This window comes from Aptenodytes patagonicus, chromosome 2 (assembly GCF_965638725.1).
Source record: "Aptenodytes patagonicus chromosome 2, bAptPat1.pri.cur, whole genome shotgun sequence".
NCBI lineage: Eukaryota > Metazoa > Chordata > Aves > Sphenisciformes > Spheniscidae > Aptenodytes > Aptenodytes patagonicus.
In genome coordinates this window covers 115,391,889-115,415,588 of record NC_134950.1, presented here as the reverse complement: position 1 = coordinate 115,415,588, position 23,700 = coordinate 115,391,889, and the positions used below count along the sequence as shown (strand labels likewise).

The window sequence follows — 23,700 nt, the reverse complement described above, 5'->3', positions numbered from 1 at the left end:
AGAAATTACAGCTGCTGTACAAAGTTAGTTGCGTGTGCTGTCTTAGGCATAAATAAGTCTTAACAGAAACCAAGATACAATGGGTTATTGCTTTACAATCACCCCAAAAGTATGAAATTCAGTAATTCACCAAGTCCAATGTAATGTGTTAATCAGAAAAATCCAAGAAAAGGGGGAAATAATTCTGGGCTAATATAACTCCAGGGGGAAGGGTACATACACTGGTATGTAACAGTAATACATACTGGAAAGAATTTCCCTTGCTTGCCCTAGAATAAGCATCTATAGATCACAGAGAAATACACTTATTTTATACTATTCATCTCAGGAGCTGCAGACATAAAAGTGTCTGAGTGATAAGTCTGATTGTCTAACAAAACTAGAGTAAGAAGAAATTGAATACGAGAAACAGTTGTTAACCCCAAATGATAAATACATTTCTATTCATGAACTCCTTCTGTTAGAAGGGAAAATTAGGAAAATTCCAGCTAGCCTATCAATGTCCTTCCTTTAGTATCTATCATCTTAGTAAATGAAATTTTGCAAGGAATTTTGAAGACATAACATTAATAATTCTTGACATCCTTCCTGCAAGACACCTATTTGCTTTGTGGTTCTGGGGCGCATGTGTGAGATACAAAGACATATTTAATGTCACAATGGTATGCCATATCCACAGTAACCTGCAACACTTAAATGACACAGGCATCATGCGCAATAGCATGGCTGTTGGGGCATTATCAGTACATCTTACTGCCAGCAAATAATGACAGTCTTTGCAGCGAGATGTGGACGTTTGATTGTTTTTGAAATTATATTTTTCTTTATACTGAGCTGGAAATTAAGAAATGAAGAGTAGAGTCAAGCAGTATTTCTGAAGAGCATGTCAGAAGAAACCATGAAAGCTCTTTGCTGTAGACCAGAGACCTTTCCTATCTATATACAACCTCAAGTGTGCTGCAAACCCCTTACCAGGGAATTTGGCACATTGACCTGTACCAAGGACATTAGAAGAATCAAGGCCAAGGGTGTTGACTTTGACTTGGGTACTTCTAGTACCAAGAGGGCATAATGGTAACTGCACACAATCAGCACTGGGAAAAGAAATGCTTTGGGCTGATCATAGTGTCCTCTGCTTCCTTAGGGTTATGTCTGTCACGCATGATGGTCTTCCTTGATTGTAGGCCCTAGTCAAAGAAGTGGTGACATGGCGTCCACAAGGAAACTGAGGATCTAGTGTCCAGTGCTGGTCTGTTGCAGTGATCCGTAGAGCAGTTATTACTAAAATGTAAGTGTTGAGATATTGTTAAGCAGGAAACTGGCCTGGAGGTCATCAGAGTCTCACCATAAATCAGGTGTAACACGTTATTACGATGACCTCAAAGTAGTGCACTGGAGTCTGGAATTTATTGTAACGCACGAAAACCAAAAGAAATTGTTTCTCTGGTGAGATTCTTGGCCCTGGATCACTACTGACCACCAAACCTGTTAAAGGAATGAACAGAAAACAAAGAGCTTTCCTGCAACCTCCTTAGACTCTGATTGCTCATTGTGACATTTCAAAGCTGAAATCCCAGCTATCACAGTTGAGCCATTCAGCTTCTTCACAATACACAGCTATCATTAGACTTGCTTTTGAAAGCTACTGTATTCTGAAAAACAGAGAAACCAGCTTTCCTCCTCTTCCAGAGTAACAAAAAGTCTGTTTCTTCAGCTGAAATCTGACAAATTAGGAATAGAGTGGAAACAGATACAGTTTGCACACAAAACAAGCCCTCAACCGATATATCATGACAAATAGCTGAATTGCTAGGAAAATATAGATGTTCCTAAATATTTGCAGCTTCCATGCATCAGCAAAAACAAGAGAGCAGATTCATGGAGAACTTTCTTTCCACACAAAATAAATGGACAAGCGAAAAATTACTAAGAGGTAGCAATCTTCAGTTGAGTGATGGTCAAGCACAGACAAGCTCCCTTGGTGCTCGTGGACAGGTATTAGCTGGCGGTCAGAGTCTGGAACAGGAAGAGCAGCTAGGAGATGTGCTGAGCTGGGGTTCAGACCTTTTGGAGCTCTGGCCACAACTAGGGTTGAGAGCAAGAATTTAGATGGTGCACCTGTTATGCTGTGTTTCTTTGGAAAAAGCGGTATTAAATTAAGATTGGATTCTCTAATATAAACAATATGAATATCAGTGTTTCAAAACTTCAAAAGCACCACAGATGAAACCGCTTCTCTGGATCAAAGGTTTATTTTTAATGACACAGCACTGGAAAACATAAGTTACAGATGACTTTTTGATACAGGATACATTATATATCTTATTTTAAAAGGATCTGTGAGGGTACACTGCATAAATACATATAGTGAAAATATATTGTGTTTATTTCTTCTCAGAGGTTAGTTCTGTTTCTTTTTTTTTTATTTATTCAGCCAATTAAATAAAAAAGTATAGATTAGCATCATAACAGCTCCCCCTCCAGATTATCTCATTGTAACTACTGCAGCTGGGAGACCGAGCCATGCCTTCTCAAAGGTTTAGCAGCTTTGAACACGGTGTTATTCATCATCTCAGAATGAAAATTTCACATTACAAACACAGATACTGTATCGTGTTTTGGCAATGGAGCAGCTAGTTTTGCTTTGGAACAAAACTGTTTCCTGTAATGCCAGACAGTGAAAGAGCAATGCATGTACTGATGGTACTACACAGTCAAAGAACTACGATGAAGTTGTGAAAATGCATATATATCCATATGCACTTATATATACACATATAAATTCTTGTGTGTATATATATTATGCATGTCCAAAAATAACATTGAAAAACGTTGCAGCAGTTAATTATTTTTTTAAACACATGAAACTTATAATAGTTTGACCTCATTACTACAGGATAACTAATTAAATCTTCTGCAGTGCAACTCAATACAATACACTTAGTGCAGAGAAGTTAAGGTTTTGGTATCGAGGAGGCTAATTTCAGATTTCATGGGAAAGGACCAAATACAGGATCACCATAGCTCTGACAAAGCACAAACAAACCTGTTGCCACGTACGTGTGAACAAATAAGGACATTTCTTTTTTATTTGATTTTTTTTTGTGTACTGCTTCAGAAATTGCTAGCTTAACTGTTTGCATTCATGCTCATTTCGATATGTTTCAACAAGCTTTGTCTGGCACCAGTCTGTAAACCATCAACAGCTTAAACTACAAAAACGTGGGCTCCTGTGTTTCAAAGAGGTTAAAAACCTACTGACTGAGCTTCGTACCACATTCGTCTGCATGAGCGGAGAACTACTCCAGATGGCGCGTGAAGTTCTCTGGGAAAAGTCCTTTATAACTATTTGCATCTCTGTACTGAAGCCACTCGGATTCCTTAATGCCTGTCAACCAGCCAGCCTCCTGCAAGGAAAAAGACAGTGTCTCTTAAACTTCAGTTCTCTCCCCTTCCTTGCTATGAGCTTCACACCTGAAGACATTTCAGAGTCACATGGCTAAAAGATTTGGTGCTTTGGTTAAAAAGCAGCTTCTGATTTTGCACAGGCTGTTTTCTTTGTTCTGCCAGACCCCAGTTTTGTGAGACTGAGTGACTGTGAGCATATTGTATGGCCTTTAGCCCATCTAACCCCCAGCTGAACTCAAAACTGGATAATCAGTCTTCCAGGTCATCCAGCATTATACCAGATCTGCATTTGTGCAAATCTCTGTTGAAACTTCTTCAAAGTTCCCACAATAATATTGGTGCACTTGCGCAGTAAGAGCATAGCAGTGGGCCAGAAACATTACACAATACCATAGATGGAGGGGGGAAATAGTTTTCAATCTGAATTTTTTTTCCTGAGAGTTCTTTTCTCTCGTTCATGTATCAGCAGTCAGAAGAAATAACAGTTCTTGCATCCTCTGGAGTTACTATATCTAGAAACTCAAACTTAGTTGGTATTAAGCTATTTTTCCAAAAATTCCTGGAAACCTAAACCAGAATTTCACATGCAAAATTTTGAACCAAACCCAGAGCCCAAGCAATTGAAGAGAGATTTCTTATTGGAAAGTGCTGGGTTCTCTTAAATGTTATCAATTCTACCTGGAATAAAACCAATTCAGTATTTTTTTAAAACGATCAACCTGTTCTCATCTCACTAACTCTGTGCTTTGTTCCTTTTAAGAACAGGAGCCAGCGCAAAGCCATGATGAACAGGGAATTTCTAATGCTGCCATATTATTATTGCACAGAGAGTACACAAGGAGATAGAGTAATATGAACGGATCTTCACGTACAACAGCAAGTCATGACTGCTCAGTGGCTGCATATGGTGGTGTACTGGCTCTCTTCCCCAAAATAAGCGTCATTAAAGCAGATAGAGCTTATGTATGGCATTGGCTGGGTACATGTAACTGGGGACACGTTTTTGAAGCATGTGGAATATCTGAGAAAAAGGAGAGAGGAACTACAGCTTTCTAGCACAGGCAGAGTAGATTGTATGAAGGAATTAACAGTTTTACTGGGTAATAACTTCCACTCAAGACTAATGGAAAAATTGAAGCCCCTGGGTGGGACTGGTTTGCTTCAAATGGGGAACACAGGCTGATGTTACCAGCTATATTAGAATTATGGTTTTAGACAGGCCAATTTTGAAGGAGAATAAAGAATAACAAAGATAAAAAGACTCTATATAAATCAACAAAGTACCTGGCAAAAGACAAAAAGAGTAAGCTTTATGGTGATGTTAAACACAAAGGGCAAATAGGTACTGAGTAATAAAGATATGACCAGAATGGTTTCAGAAACATGAATACATAAAGGTTTATTTTCTCCCTCACTGCACACAATTTACTCCAATTAATGCTAATGGAATTTCGATGCACACCACAAGAGAAGAATATACTTCATGGATTCACAAGTGAAGATTAAGCATATTTAATACATAACATCCTAAAAAACCCAGACTGAAGACAGAGAGCAGATTTTGTTATCCTTACAGCAGTGTCCTATTCTGCAAATACTGATAACGAAATCAGTTAAACTGCCCATGAGGTAAGATGCAGCATAATTTGAGTAAGGATAACAGAATCTATCCCAATAAAAAGAGCAAAGTGCCCTGCTGAAAGGAAAATCTTTTATTCTGAAATAAAAACAATAAAAAACCCCAACACAAAACCCAATTACTTGTCTCTTGTATTAAAAGAAAGCTCAGCTGAGATGATGAACACTGGTTATTACCCACCTTTGGACAGCATCAACCATCGAAACAATTTCAAATACAGTCCCCAGCACTCATATGTGCTTAGAGCGTTAGTATTTAGACCTATTTTAAGAAATATTCTTCATTCAGAGCAGTGCTCTTAGCTACCTCACTAGGCAGGATCCAGTCCCCCACCTCTCAACCCCCAAATCAACGGGAGACTTTTCACCAACACTACTGGCACTAACAGATGCCCACGAAGTGGCTGGTGCTAACAGTGTACAGTACGGTCTTCTAAAGCAGTGGCCAAAAATCAATTCACTTCACTGCAATTCCATTTAACACATGGAATAAAATTGTTTAAAAATGCATTTTTAAAACAAAATAAGATGTCTTAAATTAAACTGTTGTTTAATTCAGGTTCAGACTTCCAGAAGGCAGAGTTAGTTTTAGAGGCGCAGTTTGTAATTAATCTTCCATATTAAGTCGTTGTGTGCATGTGTGCCTGTATAAAATCCACTACAAAGTAGCATAAAAAAAGCCCTAGAAAATATGCTGAGGCCAGATCCTGTTAGTAGCATATATCCGGGACTTTAGCTGTAGCCAACTGTGCCATTTAGTCTCAAATGGAACCAAGTACAAAGACAAAATTACTAACTTCATGTTTTCTAACAGTAATGACATTTTGAATACACATTTCCCATTAACTATAATCTGTGAGAAATAAAATGAAACAAAGAAAAGCATCAACAAAAGAAAGAACCACATGTTTTTACCTGATCAGCTGTGGTCTCAGAAGGAATTACTAGTACAATATCTCCTCGTTTTAAATTAAGCTCATCACTGTTAGCTGCCTCGAAATCGTGTAAAACTTCAACCTGAAGAAAGTAACACCAAACATATAGACATGATCTAAATGGAGACATTTTCTCAACAAAATTTTCTGTTAAACCTTTATTGAAAAAAAAAAAACAATGTGCCTTCTTTATGCAAACATATGGCTATAGTTAGGTACATTCAAATCATTAATGTTGACATTGATTCATGTCAAAGTTTTCTGTTCATATCCTTGGAAGCAGGGGACAGCTTAAGTAAGCCCTCCTGAAACTATCGAAGGAAACCTAAGATCCTTTCCCAAGGTCACAGGATCTCAAGGACAGATGATACTGCAACACCCCACAAGTCCTGCCTCTCAGACAAGTCCTGCCACCCTTATTTCTTCTGTGTAAGCAATTTGCTTTCATTCCCCACTAGCATTACCAGATCTGAGAGAGGAACGGCAGGATTTTGCAAATAAACTTGGGAAAGACTCCCAGGAACCGATATTTCAGACTCTCCCTCATTCTCTTGTTGTGGCCACTGGATATTATTCTTGCAGTAAACATCCATGGAAATTTGAGTGGGATGTACAGCACCAATTTCAATAGGTGATCAAAGAGACGAGTAATGGTAACCCTACTTTATGTTTGCCCTGGAAAGAGCTCCCATTTACTGGCAGATGGGCATGCCAAAAATACCTGTCTTTCAAAGGGGCTATTATTAAAACATTGGCAGGATCAGCATGCTGTTCTGAACAGTCCATTTTAACTAAATGGTTCTACCTCCTTAAGAGATGTGCTATTCTAATTTTCTCGAAGCACAGCCAGTTCCATGGTAACTCTGCAATAATGAAAGAAAACGGTATCAAGAACCAGATGGCAGGCTTCTCCTTATTTATGTCTGACCCAAGAGAGTGTGATGAAAAACAAAAGATGAACTAGGTCAGCATGTCTGAGTCAGAGTTGCACGATACTGTTCACCCACACCTTAATGTTACTCTCAAAGTTTGCTGAAAATATTGAGCAATGAGAATAGACCAAGAAGAATGGCATACTTATGGAGTGCTACGGGACTAATCAGTCTGAACTATGCAAATTATAATAGGAAGGCATGTAAAGTTCATCCATCCTCAAGGAGCTTTTCTGCTGCTCAGTGATTCTGAAGTGAGAAGCATCATCAAAGAACCTTGTGAACCAGGAAACCCTATGGGTCTTGCCAGCCAAGGAGAGAATTTCTCTTACGCCTCATTAAACTTTTCTTTTTGATTACCCTAACAGTTTATAACTATAATATTACTAAAGTCACAGAATGACATTTTAGCTTCATTATGGTGAACTGTAGAAGTCCCATGGGTTTCAACAGAACCAAAACTTCCACTATAGATTTTCAGGCAAGAAAAATGCCATTTTTTAATATTCACAGAATCATAGAATGGTTTGGGTTGGAAGGGACCTTGAAGATCAAATATATTGTTAGTATATCAGATATATTGTTAGCATATATCATACAATATTGCTGACTAACTCTGTGGCAGTGCAGTTTTACTCAATATATTCATTGTCAGTAGTCATTTGGCGAGATGAAAGGGTTCTTGTATGTCAGTGAGTCTTACAGCTACATAAGGATATGCACAGCAACAATGGTGTGCAGAAAATGTATCTTCTCGGACTTCATGTATGAAGCAACAACACAATGTTAAAGTTGTGTTTGTGTGTATTTGTGTGTGCACGTGTCTGGCTGTTAAACTAAGCGTCCTTTGGCCTCAAGAAATCATCACACTGCCGGCACAGACAGACACATCCACAGAAGCTAGATCTGAAGGGGTGTGTAAAAGAAGAATGAAGAAGCAGACCTTAAAGAGAAAGCCGGGTGGCATCGCAGAAGCTGCATCTTCTGCTGGAACAGGTTGATCTTGAGAAGGTGCGGCCTGCATTTCTTCGGTGGGTTTCTGCTCACTTTCAACTTGGGAAGTTTCACTGGGAGAAGTGTCAGTGCCCTGAGTGCCCATCTCTGCTGCGGCATCTTTGGACTCCTTCACGACGACTTCGTGTTCTTCTCCCTCCCCCTCATTGTTTGATGCTGGCTCTATTACTACTGAAGGGATGCTGCTGACTTTTTCCTGGGGAAAAAAAAAAACAAACCACAAAAGCACCATAAGAGTATTCAGTACTTTATTTCAAGCAGGAAAACACAATTATTTGTTTATTGCACAGGGCAAATATGGGAATGGGGTTTTCTTTCTTCTCCACAGTGGATTCTTACATTAAGGCAAAAACCAGTACTTGTGCAAGAACGTAAAGGAGTAATCACTTCCCTGTTTTCACTGTTCCCCTTAGTCGTCCTAAGTCTACTTTCTATATTACCACAAATTATTGCAGTAATTAATAAAAATGCTCTGCAGGTAGTTTGGGTTTCATTTTGAATGTGCATGGAAATTAACAGACCTTTCTCTTCCACTCTGCTCTTAACTTTGGGTGGGTTTGGGTAAAGCCACAAGTTCCAGGAGTCACTGTCCTATATTTCTTTGGGAATCCAAGTCAGCAGGATAACAGTGATATAAAGGAGATGAAAGAAGGAAACATGACCTATTTCTTTGACTGATTGAGGGGAGTTCTCCTGATTTACAACGGGGAGCAGAGAAAGCAAAAAGGCTAAATAGGTAGCATCTGACCAATAACGAAGCCTAGGACAAAAAGCATTTAATGAAACTTGTTGGAGCATCCAACCTGAAAAGAGCACGTTCACCAATCCTCTGCCAGACCATCCTATTCTGGTGCACAGAAGAAATACAACGTGCAATGGCAGGAGGTGGCAACTGGCTGCCCAGCTGCAGGGTCTGCTCCAGTGGCAGTTCCTCAGAGGTCACAGAAGAAAAGGCAGCAGGCCAGATACAGATACATAGCTTGACCACCATGATTTACATAAAACAAAGTAATGCTATTGATAGGACATTGTGCCAGAAGACAAGAAAAATCCATTACTTTCTCTGCCCGTTTCTCCACAAAGCCCTGTTAGGTTATGTGATAAAGGTCGTCTCCACAGAGGAGCACAGAGAGACAACAGCAGAAGGGGGAACGCAAACAATACCCTGCCCATGCTGCTCCTGTGCCCATCACAGGAGCCATCAGCCCATCAAGTCCCATCTCCTCAAGCCCAGGGGAACACAGGGGCACAGAGGCAGGCACAACCCAAATTAAGGACTCAGAAGAAGGGACACCCCATGTGGGCCCCTCCCAGGGCTATCCCAGGAGAACCTCACCCTTGCTACTTGTTGGACGTGGGGGCACAGAGCTGCAGCAGCCTTGCCTCTCTCAGGCTTCTGGATCTGTCCCGATTCCCCTAACACACTCTCCCGTGCACGACATGAGTTACCTGAGACACATCAGCGTCCTTTTCTTCTCCCTGAGCTTTGTCATCTTCAGCAACACCCTCCTGCTTAGTGGTAGCAACGCCATCACCAGCTCCTGCTGCCACAGCCGCACTATCTTCTGCTGCCGCAGCCCCCTCGGTGGCAGGTACTCCCTACAAACAACAGGAGGGAGGGACCTTTCAGGATACGAGTTCTGGATATCTGCTGGAAAGACCATGGACCAGCCTCTGCTCTGCGACCTCCCTGGGTGGTGCCAACCTGTGGCCTTGGTTTCACTGGGTTTTCTCCTGATTTGTGGGGCAGAGCAGCACCAGGGGCTGCCGTCCTGCCCTGATGCATGGCACGGGGAGCATAAGGGTAAGCTTGCATGGTGGAGATGATTAACAGCTGGGAGAGGGAAATTTATGAAACCTCACTAGGCACATTTAGCAGAGTCCTCAGGTGTTACTGGTGGAGTAACAGTTTGCCAAGGCTCTAGTATTTTTTCCTTCTCTTGCCTTCAAGCTGTATTGTGGAAGAAATTCACCACAGGTTTCTGCTGAGAAGGAGCTTGCAAGCTGTCCAGGGGTCCACAGAACCCTGCTAGTGGAGTCTGTTCTTGGGAAGAGTCTCCAAGCCTTCTCCAGCTACTATCACCTACCTCTAGACCCAGGCTGACTTCAAAAATATCGCCTTAATTACACGCTCCTTTCTAATAGAGAGACTTGCAAATCGGGCTATATCAGTGAGCAAATACATTCTACAGCTGGATAAAGATCAGAAATCTTCAGATTCCATCAGATATCAGCAAAAAATATAACTGTAAAGATCTATAGCTAGGTCAGCATAAAAAAAAGAAACATACATAAAAGCTCATTCAGTCTGGATATGACTAAACCATTTGCGATCAGTCCATGTTGAAAAGTTAATGAGTGTTTTGTTCCAGTTCTTGAAAGGTGGATAGAAAAGTACCTGCCTATAGATCAATGTTGAATCCTTCATCCAGCAGACACTGTTGCTGTAATCTATGTATCACCCTAATATTTGTATTGGTATATACTGGTATATGCCTACAGTAGCATATTTGTTACATACTTACAGTGGATTAATCTTAAGAGTTGGAGGGTGGAAGGTAAATGACAAAACTCATTCTGTTAATCCAATTAACTTCAACATGGAATTTTTAACATATGGCAGATAGCACCAGGATAAAGTAAAAACACTGAAGAAAAATTGTTTTCTAGGTACCAATGTCAGGCTACAGTTAGTAGAAATATCTCTGATCTCCAGTTAACAGCCTGATACTCTTTGTTTCCTCAGTTTGATCTTTCCTCCACGGATGAGGCTAACTCAGCTACCTGAACTCAACTGAACTATCTGCAATTGCTCATGGGCACTCTTCAGGCATTTTTTTTTTTAGCAATATCTAATATTCAGCACTACTCCTATTCACTGCTGTTAATTGATGTGATAAAGAAATCCTTCCGGAGACCTTGAAGGCAGAAAATACTATAGGGTTTTGTAGAAATCACTGGAGAAGCTTTAGTTTAAATTGAAAATGCTGCTGACGAAGGATAGCCTATCGTAAAAAGAAGTAACATCAAAAGACATGGGCAGATGTTGACATCTTCTCCTGTGACTTGTAAGGCATGCAAGCCTGCCACTCATAGTATTACCAATTTTAGCAGCCTTGGCCCAAGAAGATATTAAAATAAATGATGAGTGTAAAAGCCCTGGAAGAGGCTAGTAGGAAAGAGGGGGAACAGAGTGCATATCAGATTGATTTTATACCATGTGCTTCCAACAGCATGCTGCAGAAATTGATCTTGCTGTCTGTTGTGATTAGGATCAACAGTTCTTTTCTATTTATTGGATTTGTATAGCCCATTTTATTTCACTAAGGAGGAGAATACTAATTTGCATGCATCAAGCTCTCAAATGCCCTGCACTGAAAAGGTGACGCTCTCACAGCCTTTAGCCATGAGTCATTGAACGTATACCACAGCTCACAATTGCGTAATCATTTGTTCTTGTGTCTCAGAGTACGAAAACAATGCAAGCTAGATGATTAAAAAAAGCTTTTACAAAAACACATGTGAGGTAGCACAGAATGAATCTCACTATCAGCCTCAAATATATTTGATTAGTATAGAAAAGAAAAAAAAAAAAAGAGGGAGGCTCGTCCCACTGAATTCATACCCAGCTATAGTGAACCGCATACTTGCAGATATAGTTACCTGTATTACCTTACTTCATATTGAAAACCAGTCCTACAAACCTCTTTTCCATAGGTCATCCATAATACTAGACAGCCTAATGGTATTCCAAATTAGCTCTCTCTAGCAGTATTATTGAAATTTGGACAGTTGTCCCATTATACCAACCACACAGGGGACAAAGCAAGGGTCACCCAGTACAATGAGGGCTGCGATAGAAGAACCACTTGACTGTTTTAATTGCAGCAGAAGTGAATGCTTCTTTACCCAGGATGCAGCCGATTCACACGGTCGCACTCTCCTCTCATTAACACCGCTGTCAGCTCAACACAATGCCACACATTCGGCAGCAGCAAGAATGAGCCCAGGGAGAGGAGAAGGAGGGGTACTGAGCCTGCCGCTGGGGGGTCTGCCAGAGGAGCTCCCTGAGCTATGCCGGTTTTCCAGAGCTGAAGATCTCGCCCCATGGCTGGATTTAGAAAGGGACGGGGTAATTTTCATGACATTTGGTTATAATTGCAGCTAAGCTAGCTAATATAATGTCAAGAGGAACTAATCATCATGCTTTAGGGAATACATCAATTGCTTGCAAAGTCTTGGAAGACTTTTGGGGTAGTACTGAAGAATTTATTATGCAAGTTATACCATCAAAGGGACAACCCGCCACTGAAGGCCAGATATCAGTTTAGCAAATAGCTTGATCTCTTATGGCAACTCTTGCATACAGTAATACTGCTATTTTAAACAGAACACAGGGTCAAACTCACCAGATAACAGACCTCAAATTTATAAGCGCAAGTGGTATTAGAAAAAAGGGGAAAGATTTCAAAGACTTAGCCTTGGTTCTCACAGGATAGTGAGGAATTTCTTGCATGTTTCTACTTGGACCAGACTTATTAGGAGTGACAAGCCAACACTAGAGAAGCAACGCAACACTCTTGCACTGTGTCAACACCAAGCTGGGCTTGATCTACCACTGCTGTCCTGTACTTTCTTGCTAGTATAATTCCACTGATTTCTACATGGATGTGGCAGCGCTGGTGAGGAGTACGGCACCAGTGAGCTCCAAACTAGCTTCCCAGTGACACTGGGATACCCTGGAGCCACAGATATATCCTTGATCGTAGCAGAGCTAATGCTGTTTTACAGCAGAGTAACAAACCCAAGCTTGGACAGCTGGACTTACCATATTCTGAAACCAAAGTGAATGGAGACCAGTTCATGATCTTTTTGTATACATTGTGGCACCAGAATGAATAACAACAAAAAAGGAGGTAGTCAGCACCTCGAGATACAAATCCTAAGTGATTAATGACTATTAATGAGTTACAATCTCTTTCTCAGTCCCCACTTCTATCCCTGAATTTAGTATGTAGCCATTCCTCTTGTGCTGCTCTCTGTGCACGTTTGAACACATTATAGTTTCACTTTAGTATAGAAGGATTCAGGGTAAGTAGTTTTATCACCTCTGAAGAAATGTAAGCAAAATACAATCATTCGAGTTCACACATGCACAGCTTAAAGTATGTCATTGAGCTTTTCTGTTGCTTCGCAATTGATTTTAACTGTATCTAACTTGATGCAGGATTTGTGCTTTAGCAAACAAACTTGTAACATGATTATTTTTAAATATCTGTTTTAGTTCAGAGCATATTGTGCTAGGAAAAATAAATGATGTGCTAGGAAAAATAAATTATTAATAATTTTTTTTTCTTTTTATAAAGATGTTTGTAGGAAGGCTAGGCAAACAAATTTATGGAAAGTGTAAAAGCTACTGGGAATCTATGCAACATATTTCCAAATGTCAATAGAAACAGCATTATACCTCCTTCTACCATGCAGCTGCTTTGTTTGCTGCCCCGAGATATTTATCACTCTATACTGCTGCAACAGGCAGTTTCTAAGGCAGGTCCTGCATTGAATGAAAGGTGCTCTGGTGTTAGAATATATACGGCAGATATAGATATATCTGTGCAGTGTTAGAATAGATACCGCAGCTAGGTCACAGTTGCATCGTATCGGCCTGCATATTGACGACATGCAAATGACAAATACATTTTTTTCCACGATCATCTTGAAGATATTAAAGCACGACCACACTCTTGAGGCTGTTCATATGTACCTCGCTTTCTTTCTCAGCAACGCCAGTTGTCTCCTTATCCCCTGCCTCGACACTGTCCTGTATAAAGAGGAAATATGGTCATCACCTTACTCATGCTGAGGCAATGGCTGCAGAGAAATTGGTATTAATCAAGCTGAATGGAAGCACAGCACGTATGGGATGCAATGAAATGAATGGCTGCAACTAAATGGGATAGTATATAGCAAGCAGAAAGATTCTTGCTGCCACATATAATCTGAAATAAAAGTAGTTATAGGCTAAACGCCAACAAATAAAACCTTTTACATACGTCATCATCATCACACTGTAAGTACTAAGGACAATTTTATTAACTTTTATTATCACTATTCTCATAATAGCACCAGCTTTGAAGAATTTTTTAGTAAGCAACAACCCACAACACTGCTGACCTTGCAGTTCTCAACAAGCTCAAATTTCTCCCACCCAAGACTCAAACTGTTCCCATTATAACCTGCTGCTGCCCCTGCAACTCACCAGAGTTTCAAGGTAAACTTTCTAAAACACTTACTTCCACTCATGTTGGACTGCAACTCATTTAAAGGGGCTGTTCAAGAGAGGTGGGTCACAAAGTTCGTAATTTTTTTGCAGAATCACCTTTCTCTAGGTCCATATTCAGTGGTACATGCAGCAGGTGCCTGACATTTAAAAAATTAGACATGTGTCAGTGGTTTTCCAAATCTGACACCCATTTAGGTGTTCAAGGGATTGAATACACTGAACGGTAAATGGACTCCCCCCCAAATAGTACTTGTTACAGCACAGATGCCATCTAACACTAGGTCTTTTTCCACAGAAGGTCTACAGTCAAAATTGCTAAAATTCAGGCCTGGTTTGGAATGGTTGGAAGCGCTTTTTTTCTGTTCAGGTTTGACTCCTTGAGGGCACAGGCTATTTCTAAAGACGCTCTGCCGAGGAAAAGCAAATCAAAGCCCCGTTATGGAAATCCGCTTTGCTAATAAAGTTTGAGGCTGCTTTGCAAACACAGCTAGGTCAGATTTTTCAAAAGAGCTGTAAGGGTGAAGACAAGTTATGCAAACCTATGTGAGGGCATGGTAGATTGGACCATCCACTTTAGCAATCAGAAATTAGGAGACCTCAAGTACTCAGGCTCCAGCTAACTGCCTTCACACGCCCACAACTGTCACTCCAAAATTTCTACGAGTTTCAGCTGAAATCGTTGCATGTTTCTTTTTTAATAAAAGGATGCTGAGTTGTATTCAAACTTCATATCACTCGTGTTTCTTCTAATCTTCTAGTATTGCCTGCAGTCACCTCATAAGCCCCAAACATGTCCAGATGCCAGGGCAAGGCAGCTGCTGACAGTGCTGACAGCAGCGTTACCATAGAAACCTCTCACAGCTTTATCCCATTAAAATTACCGTGTTATATAACATTTTCTTTATGATTAATTCTTTTTTTTTTTTTTTTTTTTTAAGCTTCCAAGCCTCTGCCATGGAGTTCTCCATGGCAGACTGTAGAGGGTCTTCAAATAGAAAAAACAAATATCAACAGCAAAATATAATTATGTCTTACTCTAGCAATGCATGCATGCACACAGCCACCCATAGAAGTCTCACTTTTTTTTTTTTAAGATGTACACAAGTGTTTCTATTGAACGTAAAAGCTTTATGTCCAACTGCAAGTTGTTAGATAGATGCTTTCCCTACTTTTACTATTAAAAAGTGCTGAATTTCTGCCATCAGCTGTATTTACAAGTCAATTTGCCTTCCAGAAATGAGCATCATCCTGCACTTTATAGTCAGGAACGCGCCAGCTTCTGCCCTTCCCTTAATAATATCCTGGCAATATTCTCTGGTAAGAATCCCATCAGCCCAGCTTTGGGCCTCTTTGCAGAAGAATCTAATATAGACGTATACATATTTTTAAATGAGGACTGTTTTCCAGGCTAACTGAAAGTACAGTTTTGGTGGGAAAGGGGAAAGTAAGGAGAGCTCCCCTTGCTTCCCAGAGCTTGGGACTTCCCAAAGCTAATTTGACTGTTGTGCACTAGTCAAATTAGTAGCATTTTGCTTTTGCTTTTTTGATTAGCTAGAAGTTGGCATTTTGTGGATGGTGGGGTTTGGGAAGAGAGGCACGGTAGCATAAACTCTACCATTTTTAGGGCATGAAGGCCTAGTAAAAAGGATGACTGAAATAACATCTGAGTAAAGTAACACCCTAGTTCCATAAACAGAGAAAAATCTGCTTCTGCAGACTTCAACAGAATGACACTATTCTACATCAGTTCTCTCCCGTATACAAGAGCCATACATTTTTAAGGGCCTCATGCTCCAACTTTGCACCTGCACTTAGCTGCACCTTCAGAATTTGGACACAGTGGACTATTCTTCTGTATCTAACGATTGTATTGCTCTCCTAAATGACATGATCCACCATTTGGACACCGTGAATTGTACCTACAGTGGGATTCAACCATAATTAGATACCCTCAAAGCAGCAGGCTGTTTCCTGGCCTCTGCTGTACTAGCTCAGTGTCTGCAAACAGCTTATCAGGAGGTAGTTTCATACATGCTTATACACAGCTTTGAAAACCACATTATTCAGCTGAGTGCTTTAATGGGAGAACATCGGAGTCCAGGCAGGCATCAGACCCAAAGCACTGAAAGGCTCTTTCCAAACTAATGAGTGTAACGGAAGTCAAAAAGCTGATCTCTAAGCAGTGCTCTCAACTCCAAGTGCTATGTCTCACAGGTAGGAGAAGAAGAAAGGGAAATAACAAGCTTTCACTTTATAATAATGTCCTCATGTCATCTTTGTTTGAATGTGAAAAATTGATGTGGTAAGAGGGGTAGTATTATTTGAAAAAGAAATAAATCTGTGGTTAATGCATTATATCCTTTAGACTGTATCCTTTGGATTTTACAGCTGCCTTTGGGGATGCTATGGAAATAGGGAAACAACTGTTTTGGTGTGCAGAAGTCCATCCAGGACTTTTTACCATGGTTAACTTTGCTTCTGTCAGTGTACATGGTCATTCTGTCCCTTTAATTATAAAACATTTTATCCCCTCCCCAAAAAGGATCAACTGTTGACAGCTACTAATAAAAACTTTATTTGTTCTATGGCATTTGAGACCTGAAGGACCAAGGCAAAAATACGCAATGAGATCCCAGGCAGCAATTCTGACGAGCTCTTGTAACGAAGTCTTGGCAATCTTGTTCAAGCAGACTACAAAACAGCAAGTAACTGAATCCAAAAATCCCTGAGCAGCAAGTAGTACCCTATCCCCTGGACCATTCTCTCCCTAATTTAAATGAAATCCCTACCAGAAAATTTACTGCGAAGCTCCTGCAATAAAGAATGCATGTCGTAAATTTTCTGGATTAATGGGATGTGACAGGAAACTTACCATGGAAAAATTAAACTGATTAGTGGCTGTCACTCCAAACTGGAAGTTACTAAACTCAATAAAAGATTCCCAATAAGAAAGTATCTATCAATATTTTACAACTCCACTTTTAAAGTAAACTGTCACTCATAAAGCAAACGAATGCAGAACTGCTGTCGAGAAATGACATGTTTTCATCTTTTGCAACTCAGTGTACTTTTCCTTAGCTTTGATCATATTTGTCATTAATCCTGATCTTCAAAACTCTTCTTTGTAAGTCCTGGAAAGCCCTTCCCGAAATAACAACCTCTCAGAGCCAAATGCAGACCTCGGACATTTTTAAAATCAACACATTTATCTCATTTTCCCAAATCAGCAAGGACAACTTCATATTCAAAAAGCAGCAAAAAACCAAGCACAAACCTAATCAAAACTGTCTAACTTCTATTTAATGCCTACGGTCTTCCTCCTTATTGCTCTTAAATTGCCTGGCTCTTGCACCATGTTTCTCTCTGCCTCTCTCCCAACAGCTCTGCAGTCCGGTGCCTCGGCTAGAGCAGCTGCCAACAGACTGTGGATCCAGAACTCCTCACGGACGGTCAGGCAGCAAAACGGATCATCTGAAAAGGTTGTGTCGGCCGATGAGTGGATGCGTGGTGCTGCAGCCACAGCCTGTCATTTAATTAGTGTTTAAGATGTGCAACAGGCTTCAGAGCATTGCTTTGTCTTAGTGCAAGGCAAAAAGGAGCTGGCTTCCTTTTAGAAAAATGGTGAACTTCTTTTATGATTTTTTTCTTCATTAAATCCTTACAGATAATCAAAATAAAACCATCTAGAAACCACCTTTTCAGCTTCATTAATATCTGTTCTTCCACATTATTCCCTGCTGTTCAGTCACGGGAAGAGGAGAGGTCCAGACCAAAGGCTGATTTCCCATCCCTCCTCTCTCCACCTTCCCTCCCTCCTCCTTTATTCCAAACTATCAAATTTACTCTGACTAGACATGAGGCATTCTGGACAAGAGTGTGACAAAACAATGTGCCTCAGACAGGCAATTTCATTGTTGGCCTTACTAGAGAGTTGACAAGTTATTACTGTGATTTATACCAATTGAAAAGAAAACACACAGGAAGGGAAGAGCCTGGTCTCCACAGACCGTGAGGCTTTCTTAGTTCAGTTATGTTATTGTAAGGGGATGATCCTGAAGTCACTTGCTCCAGTATGTACCATGGAACCAAACAAAAAGTGAATTTAAAAAAATGAAATAACTACTCAAAATTCATGCAACTGTAATCAGAATTAAACCCTAAACATAGTTCTGGGGAACACACCGAGACTGCCTCCCTCCATAGCTGCGATGCTGCTAAGAGTCCAGAGAGAACGGGAAGGGTTGGGCAGAGACAGGGATTATCTTCCCTTTCCCCCAAAGTCCTCCAGAACAGCCCACCCAGCACTGCCCTCCTTTCCTTGCACAATAAATTATTTTTCCTTTTGTTGTGGTTTAACCTCAGCCGGCAACTGAGCACCACAGAGCCACTCACTCACTCTCCCCCTGCCCCCGGTGGGATGGGGGAGAGAATCGGAAGAGCAAAAGTGAGCAAACTCGTGGGTTGAGATAAAAACAGTTTAATAATTGAAATAGAATAAAATCCTAATAATAATAATAATAATGATAATAATAATATACAAAGCAAGTGTCCTGGTTTCAGCAGGGATAGAGTTAATTTCCTTCCTAGTAGCTGGTACAGTGCTGTGTTTTGGATTTAGAATGAGAATAATGTTGATAACACACCGATGTTTTAGTTGTTGCTGAGCAGTGCTTACACTAGTCAAGGATTCTTCAGCTTCCCATGCTCCGACTGAGAAGGCTGGAGGTGCACAAGAAGCTGGGAGGGGGCACAGCCAAACTGGCCAAAGAAACATTCCATACCACGTGACGTCATGCTCAGTACATAAACTGGGGAAAGCTGGCCGGGGGGGGCCGCTGCTCGGGGACTGGCTGGGCATCGGTCGGCGGGTGGTGAGCAATTGCACTGTGCATCACTTGTTTTGTGTATTAATATTATATTATTATTATTATTATCATTTTATTTCAATTATTAAACTGTTTTTATCTCAACCCATGAGTTTTTCTCACTTGTGCTCTTCCAATTCTCTCCCCCATCCCATTGGGGGTGTGTGTGTGAGTGAGCAGCTGTGTGGTGCTTAGTTGCTGACTGAGGTTAAACCACGACAGCAAGTGGTGCACAGTGCAATTGCTCACCACCCGCCGACCGATGCCCAGCCAGTCCCCGAGCAGCGGCCCCCCCGGCCAGCTTTCCCCAGTTTATGTACTGAGCGTGACGTCACATGGTATGGAATGTCCCTTTGGCCAGTTTGGCTGTGCCCCCTCCCAGCTTCTTGTGCACCTCCAGCCTTCTCAGTCGGTAGAGCACGGGAAGCTGAAAAGTCCTTGGCTAGTATAAGCATTACCTAGCAACAACTAAAACATCGGTGTGTTATCAACATTATTCTCATCCTAAATCCAAAACACAGCACTGTACCAGCTACTAGGAAGGAAATTAACTCTAGCTCAGCCGAAACCAGGACACCTCTCTTGGGAAGATGGGAGTAAGGAAGGAATAATAACTAAGCAGGTGCTACAGCTAAAGCTCAACTTGCCTCTTTGTATCATTCATGCTGGATACCATTTTTTACTCCCATGGTAGAGACAGCTGGAACCACCCAGGCAAACTCATCAATCTGTCTTTAAGAAGGTCTTTAATTAAACTACATTTGTACTCCAGAGCCTTGCACACCACCACTAGTACTTCCTTCTTTCTGCTGAAGGCAGTTTGCTTAGTAACACCTGTGGCTTTTGCATGGGTCCAATACCGCCAGCAGATAACCAGCCTGTCCTTGGGGGTAGAGCTAGTGGGCCTAATGCTATCCCCCTAAGTTAACGACACTACCCAACCTGGAGTCATCGATAAATGTCACCATCAGGCTTGCAGAGTCTGAGCCATTGCCATTAATAAAAATGTTAAACAAGACCAGCTCCAGAGACAGATCCATGAGACGCTATGGTAGCCACATATCTGATAAGTCTTCTGTCCACGCTCTGCACTGCCACATCTATAGATGCCAGCTACTTCCACTTTCTTCAGCTAATTTGCATCTACATCAGCCTACTTAATATTGCTTCCCACATGGCAGTGTATCAAATGCTTACTGAAAAACATCTAATTTTATGATGAATTGGGTATCATCATCCCTACTTAACAGATGAAGATACACAGGGACTCAGCCAAGGCCAAGAGCGGTTCAGCAAGCTGAACCTTGCTCTTCTGGGAACACTTGCAGCACCAGACTATGCTTGATGGTCAGAAAGCACAGCTATACAGCTTCCACTGGCTTCTGTGGCAGAGGAACCAACCCACAAAACAACTCCTTTTTCTGTCCCGTTTTTCAGTAGTAATCTGCATATTCTGACAGTGACAAACACTCATTAGAGACTTTGAACATGTAATTGTCTCGAGGAAAGCATGAAAACCATCAGCCTACAAAAACAGATGCATTTTTCCTCCAGGGTTTCTTAGCCTGTATCACCCACCTCCAAGACCTTCTGACAGCAGTATGTAGAAGAGGAACCTCAGTTGGATAAAAAGGATATTCACTAGGATACCTGTTATAAAAAGGGATGCTAGTCAGCAGAAAACCCCCACACCTACCATCTCAGACCACCTCTTAATTTGTAGTGATATCATGTGCCCTCCTTTGTTCTTCTTGCAGAGCTGTCATTTTTCTCCTCCCACTGTTTCCTGAATGCTGACATGTAAAAATCTCCAAACTGGCACTTGGAGTTCCTTCTTCAGCTCGTGGCTGGCTTCTAAAACCATGAGCCTTGTAGACATTCATATTACAATCACTTTTTTCTGGCATTTTCATGCTCTAGCTAGGACCATACAGGATGTACATTGGCTTAGTGCTTACAGCTCAGCTTCAAATGAAATGAGAAAATTGCTAATAAGGTCATCTAAAAATGGCATTGATTCTTTCCCCTTCTGAAGTTCATCTGGAATCAAACAGTCTGTGAAACCACAATCACTCAGCTGAACTTCAGTCTAAAATGCCAAACGTAAGAGGAATGACATTTTAGGGCTGAAAGGAGGACGTGTGCTGGAGAGGCATGCTGTGACACAGCCGGGCACTGGGGAAACCAGCCATGGACGGACGGTGAAGAATGGAAAGGATGGCTGAAATGCAGCAGGCACATTCACCATGATGAAAGGTGGCTCGGATGAGGCCCGGGAGGTGGCATGGGGGACAGGTCACTCACCGCAGCCTGCTCTGCTGGTTCGGCAGGCTCAGCAGGGATGGCCTCCTTTTCCGCAACAGCAGCAGCAGGGGTTTCCTCGACCTTGGGTTCCCCAGGTGGAGCTTCTTCGGCCTCAGTCTGTTGTTTTATTGATTTTTAAGTAGATAGTGGAAAAATTGTTGAGGAGCACATGATAGTGGGGAGGGAGGAGGGGAATGGGAACTGTGCCTGGCACAGTGCTGCTTCAGGCTCAATCTTGCCGGGCTTTGCCGGGGAGAGGATGGCAGTGCTCGGCCTTACAGCATCTAAAGGGCATTTTCATCCTCAATGTTCTATACGTAAACTGAGCCAGTCCTACATCCCTCCCTCGCAAGGAAAGACAGCATCAGCTTCCTGAGTTACAGAAAGGGCTGATGGAAGTGGGGGGAAGGCACTCAGTTTGCTCAGAAATGCTCCAGAAACTGATGGCAAGGCCAGGAGTTGAAACTGGCACTCACGTGTACCAACCCTGGGCTTCAAATATGAGTTTTTAAAATTAGCCACTATTCCCTGGTTCTGTCTGTTCTCAGACAATACAGTCCCTTCTCCAGTACAGGTAAGAAGCAATTAGCAGAGACTCAGTTTTTATATGTACAAGGGCAACCACTGACTGCTTGAATTCTGGCAGTGTGAAAATCATACCTGGTTTCTTAAAATGCATTAAAATGCATTCCCTCTTGAGCTCTCAATCACCTACAAGTCATCCATTTGTCAACCCACTATTGGGATTTATGCCCTTTTAAATTCTGGCCTAAGCTTGTTTTTTAGCAAGAGGATCTAGCAAATACCACCAGCCCTGCGACACGTTCAGTCCTGTGGCACAATAGCTCACAGCAAAAGCGCGATCTCCAATGGAGACATCACTTTGCAAATACATGTGCATACAAGGGGAGAGCTGCAAGCTGTGCTCAGCATATTCCATTTATAAAGATGGCTGACTCAACCAGATAAAATAACCCCGGTAGATTAATTTGCCATGAACAAATTGCTCAGCATAATATGAAGCTCAAAAGCTATTTAGCTGCTTTGCAGTTGATAACAGGCAGCTGGCTAGAAGGTCTCCTGTGATGAAGAGACAGCTTCCATGAAATTCTTAAAGATACTAAAATCTTCTCCTCCATGATATTTTTCAGGAAAAAACCCACAACCTCTTCACTACTTTTCTCACGTATTCCTTAAGCAGACTGATTTTTAATGAGGTACAGAGAAGTCTGCCTAAGCAAGACCTTCAGGATTTGGCATAGCATAAACAAACATTCATTGTATTATACCATGCTGTGCAGAAATCTCTCTGTGTAGTGTATTAATGCCAGCTCTAGGGAATTTCACAATTCAAGAAATAGGACTGAAATAAGAAACACAAAGTAGATTTATCCCAGGTAAGATGACTAATGAGTTTCCTGAGGTTTAACGCTGGAAGAAACTTTCAGGCTTAAAATCACAGGTAATGTTATAATGCAGATTGTGTTGATGTGCTTCAAGTCACTTGTGGACAAGCAGTTTTCAGACTAGTTACCACATTTCAGCTACAAGTAAAAATACTCTCACCGTATTCAGTAACCATTATGAACACAAGCACCACCAGTGCTTGTGCTTACAAGCACAAAAGCCACATTAAATAATATTGCAGATCACTCTGCTGCTATTAAATAGCTATAGCACTCACCCAGCAATGCTGCTATTCCACATCCTTACTCCAAGCTAACCAAAGACTGTAAGAGAAACTGAGAAACTGCCCAAGTATGATCACTTCCAAAAAGATTCTCCACCCCTTAGTAATAGTAGGCACAGTCTACTTCTATGTGGAGAGTGGATAAAACTGCAGCGATATTGGAGATATTTAAACAGCCATCACGTAGTATCACCTGCTTGCTGTACACTGGACCATAGAACTCATTCTTGTCATTTCTTAAATGCAATAAATGAACAAACTGTTTGACTATACCTTTGAAAAGTAATATCCTGGTTTTCTTTTCTTTTTCTCTGTGCTATCCTTGTGAAAGACTGTTTCAGTGGGTAAAGATTTACAACTACAATGATATCACCCACCAACTCTTCCAGGTTAAGGTTTTGCAATTTAGAGGATGGAAAAACACAAAAAAAGAGAAAATATCTCTGCACAAAGGAAAAATGGTGCCATTTTTTACAAGGCATTTAAAAAGGAAGCAAAAGCCACCACTTACCAAAGGCTCTGTCACATTCTCATTTGTTTGCACTGTAAATGCAGAGGTATCCTAGATATAGAAATGGAAAACAATGATGCAAAGGTATTTGAGACGGGATGTTTGCAGGTGTCTATCAAA

At 41.2% G+C, this 23,700-nt stretch overlaps 1 protein-coding gene across 1 annotated transcript in view; it reads right to left on the bottom strand.

Moving 5' to 3' along the window:
- Positions 1-2,239: 2,239 nt before the first annotated feature.
- AMPH (amphiphysin) overlaps positions 2,240-23,700 on the bottom strand; it is a 129,305-nt gene continuing 107,844 nt past the window's right edge. The window contains exons 16-22 of the mRNA XM_076330789.1: positions 23,581-23,631; positions 21,380-21,496; positions 13,692-13,748; positions 9,377-9,526; positions 7,857-8,123; positions 5,962-6,063; positions 2,240-3,407 (exon numbers count right to left, since the gene is read on the bottom strand). Coding sequence (XP_076186904.1) covers positions 3,300-3,407; positions 5,962-6,063; positions 7,857-8,123; positions 9,377-9,526; positions 13,692-13,748; positions 21,380-21,496; positions 23,581-23,631 — 852 coding nt within the window. The 3' untranslated portion in view covers positions 2,240-3,299. The remainder of the gene's footprint in view (positions 3,408-5,961; positions 6,064-7,856; positions 8,124-9,376; positions 9,527-13,691; positions 13,749-21,379; positions 21,497-23,580; positions 23,632-23,700) is intronic.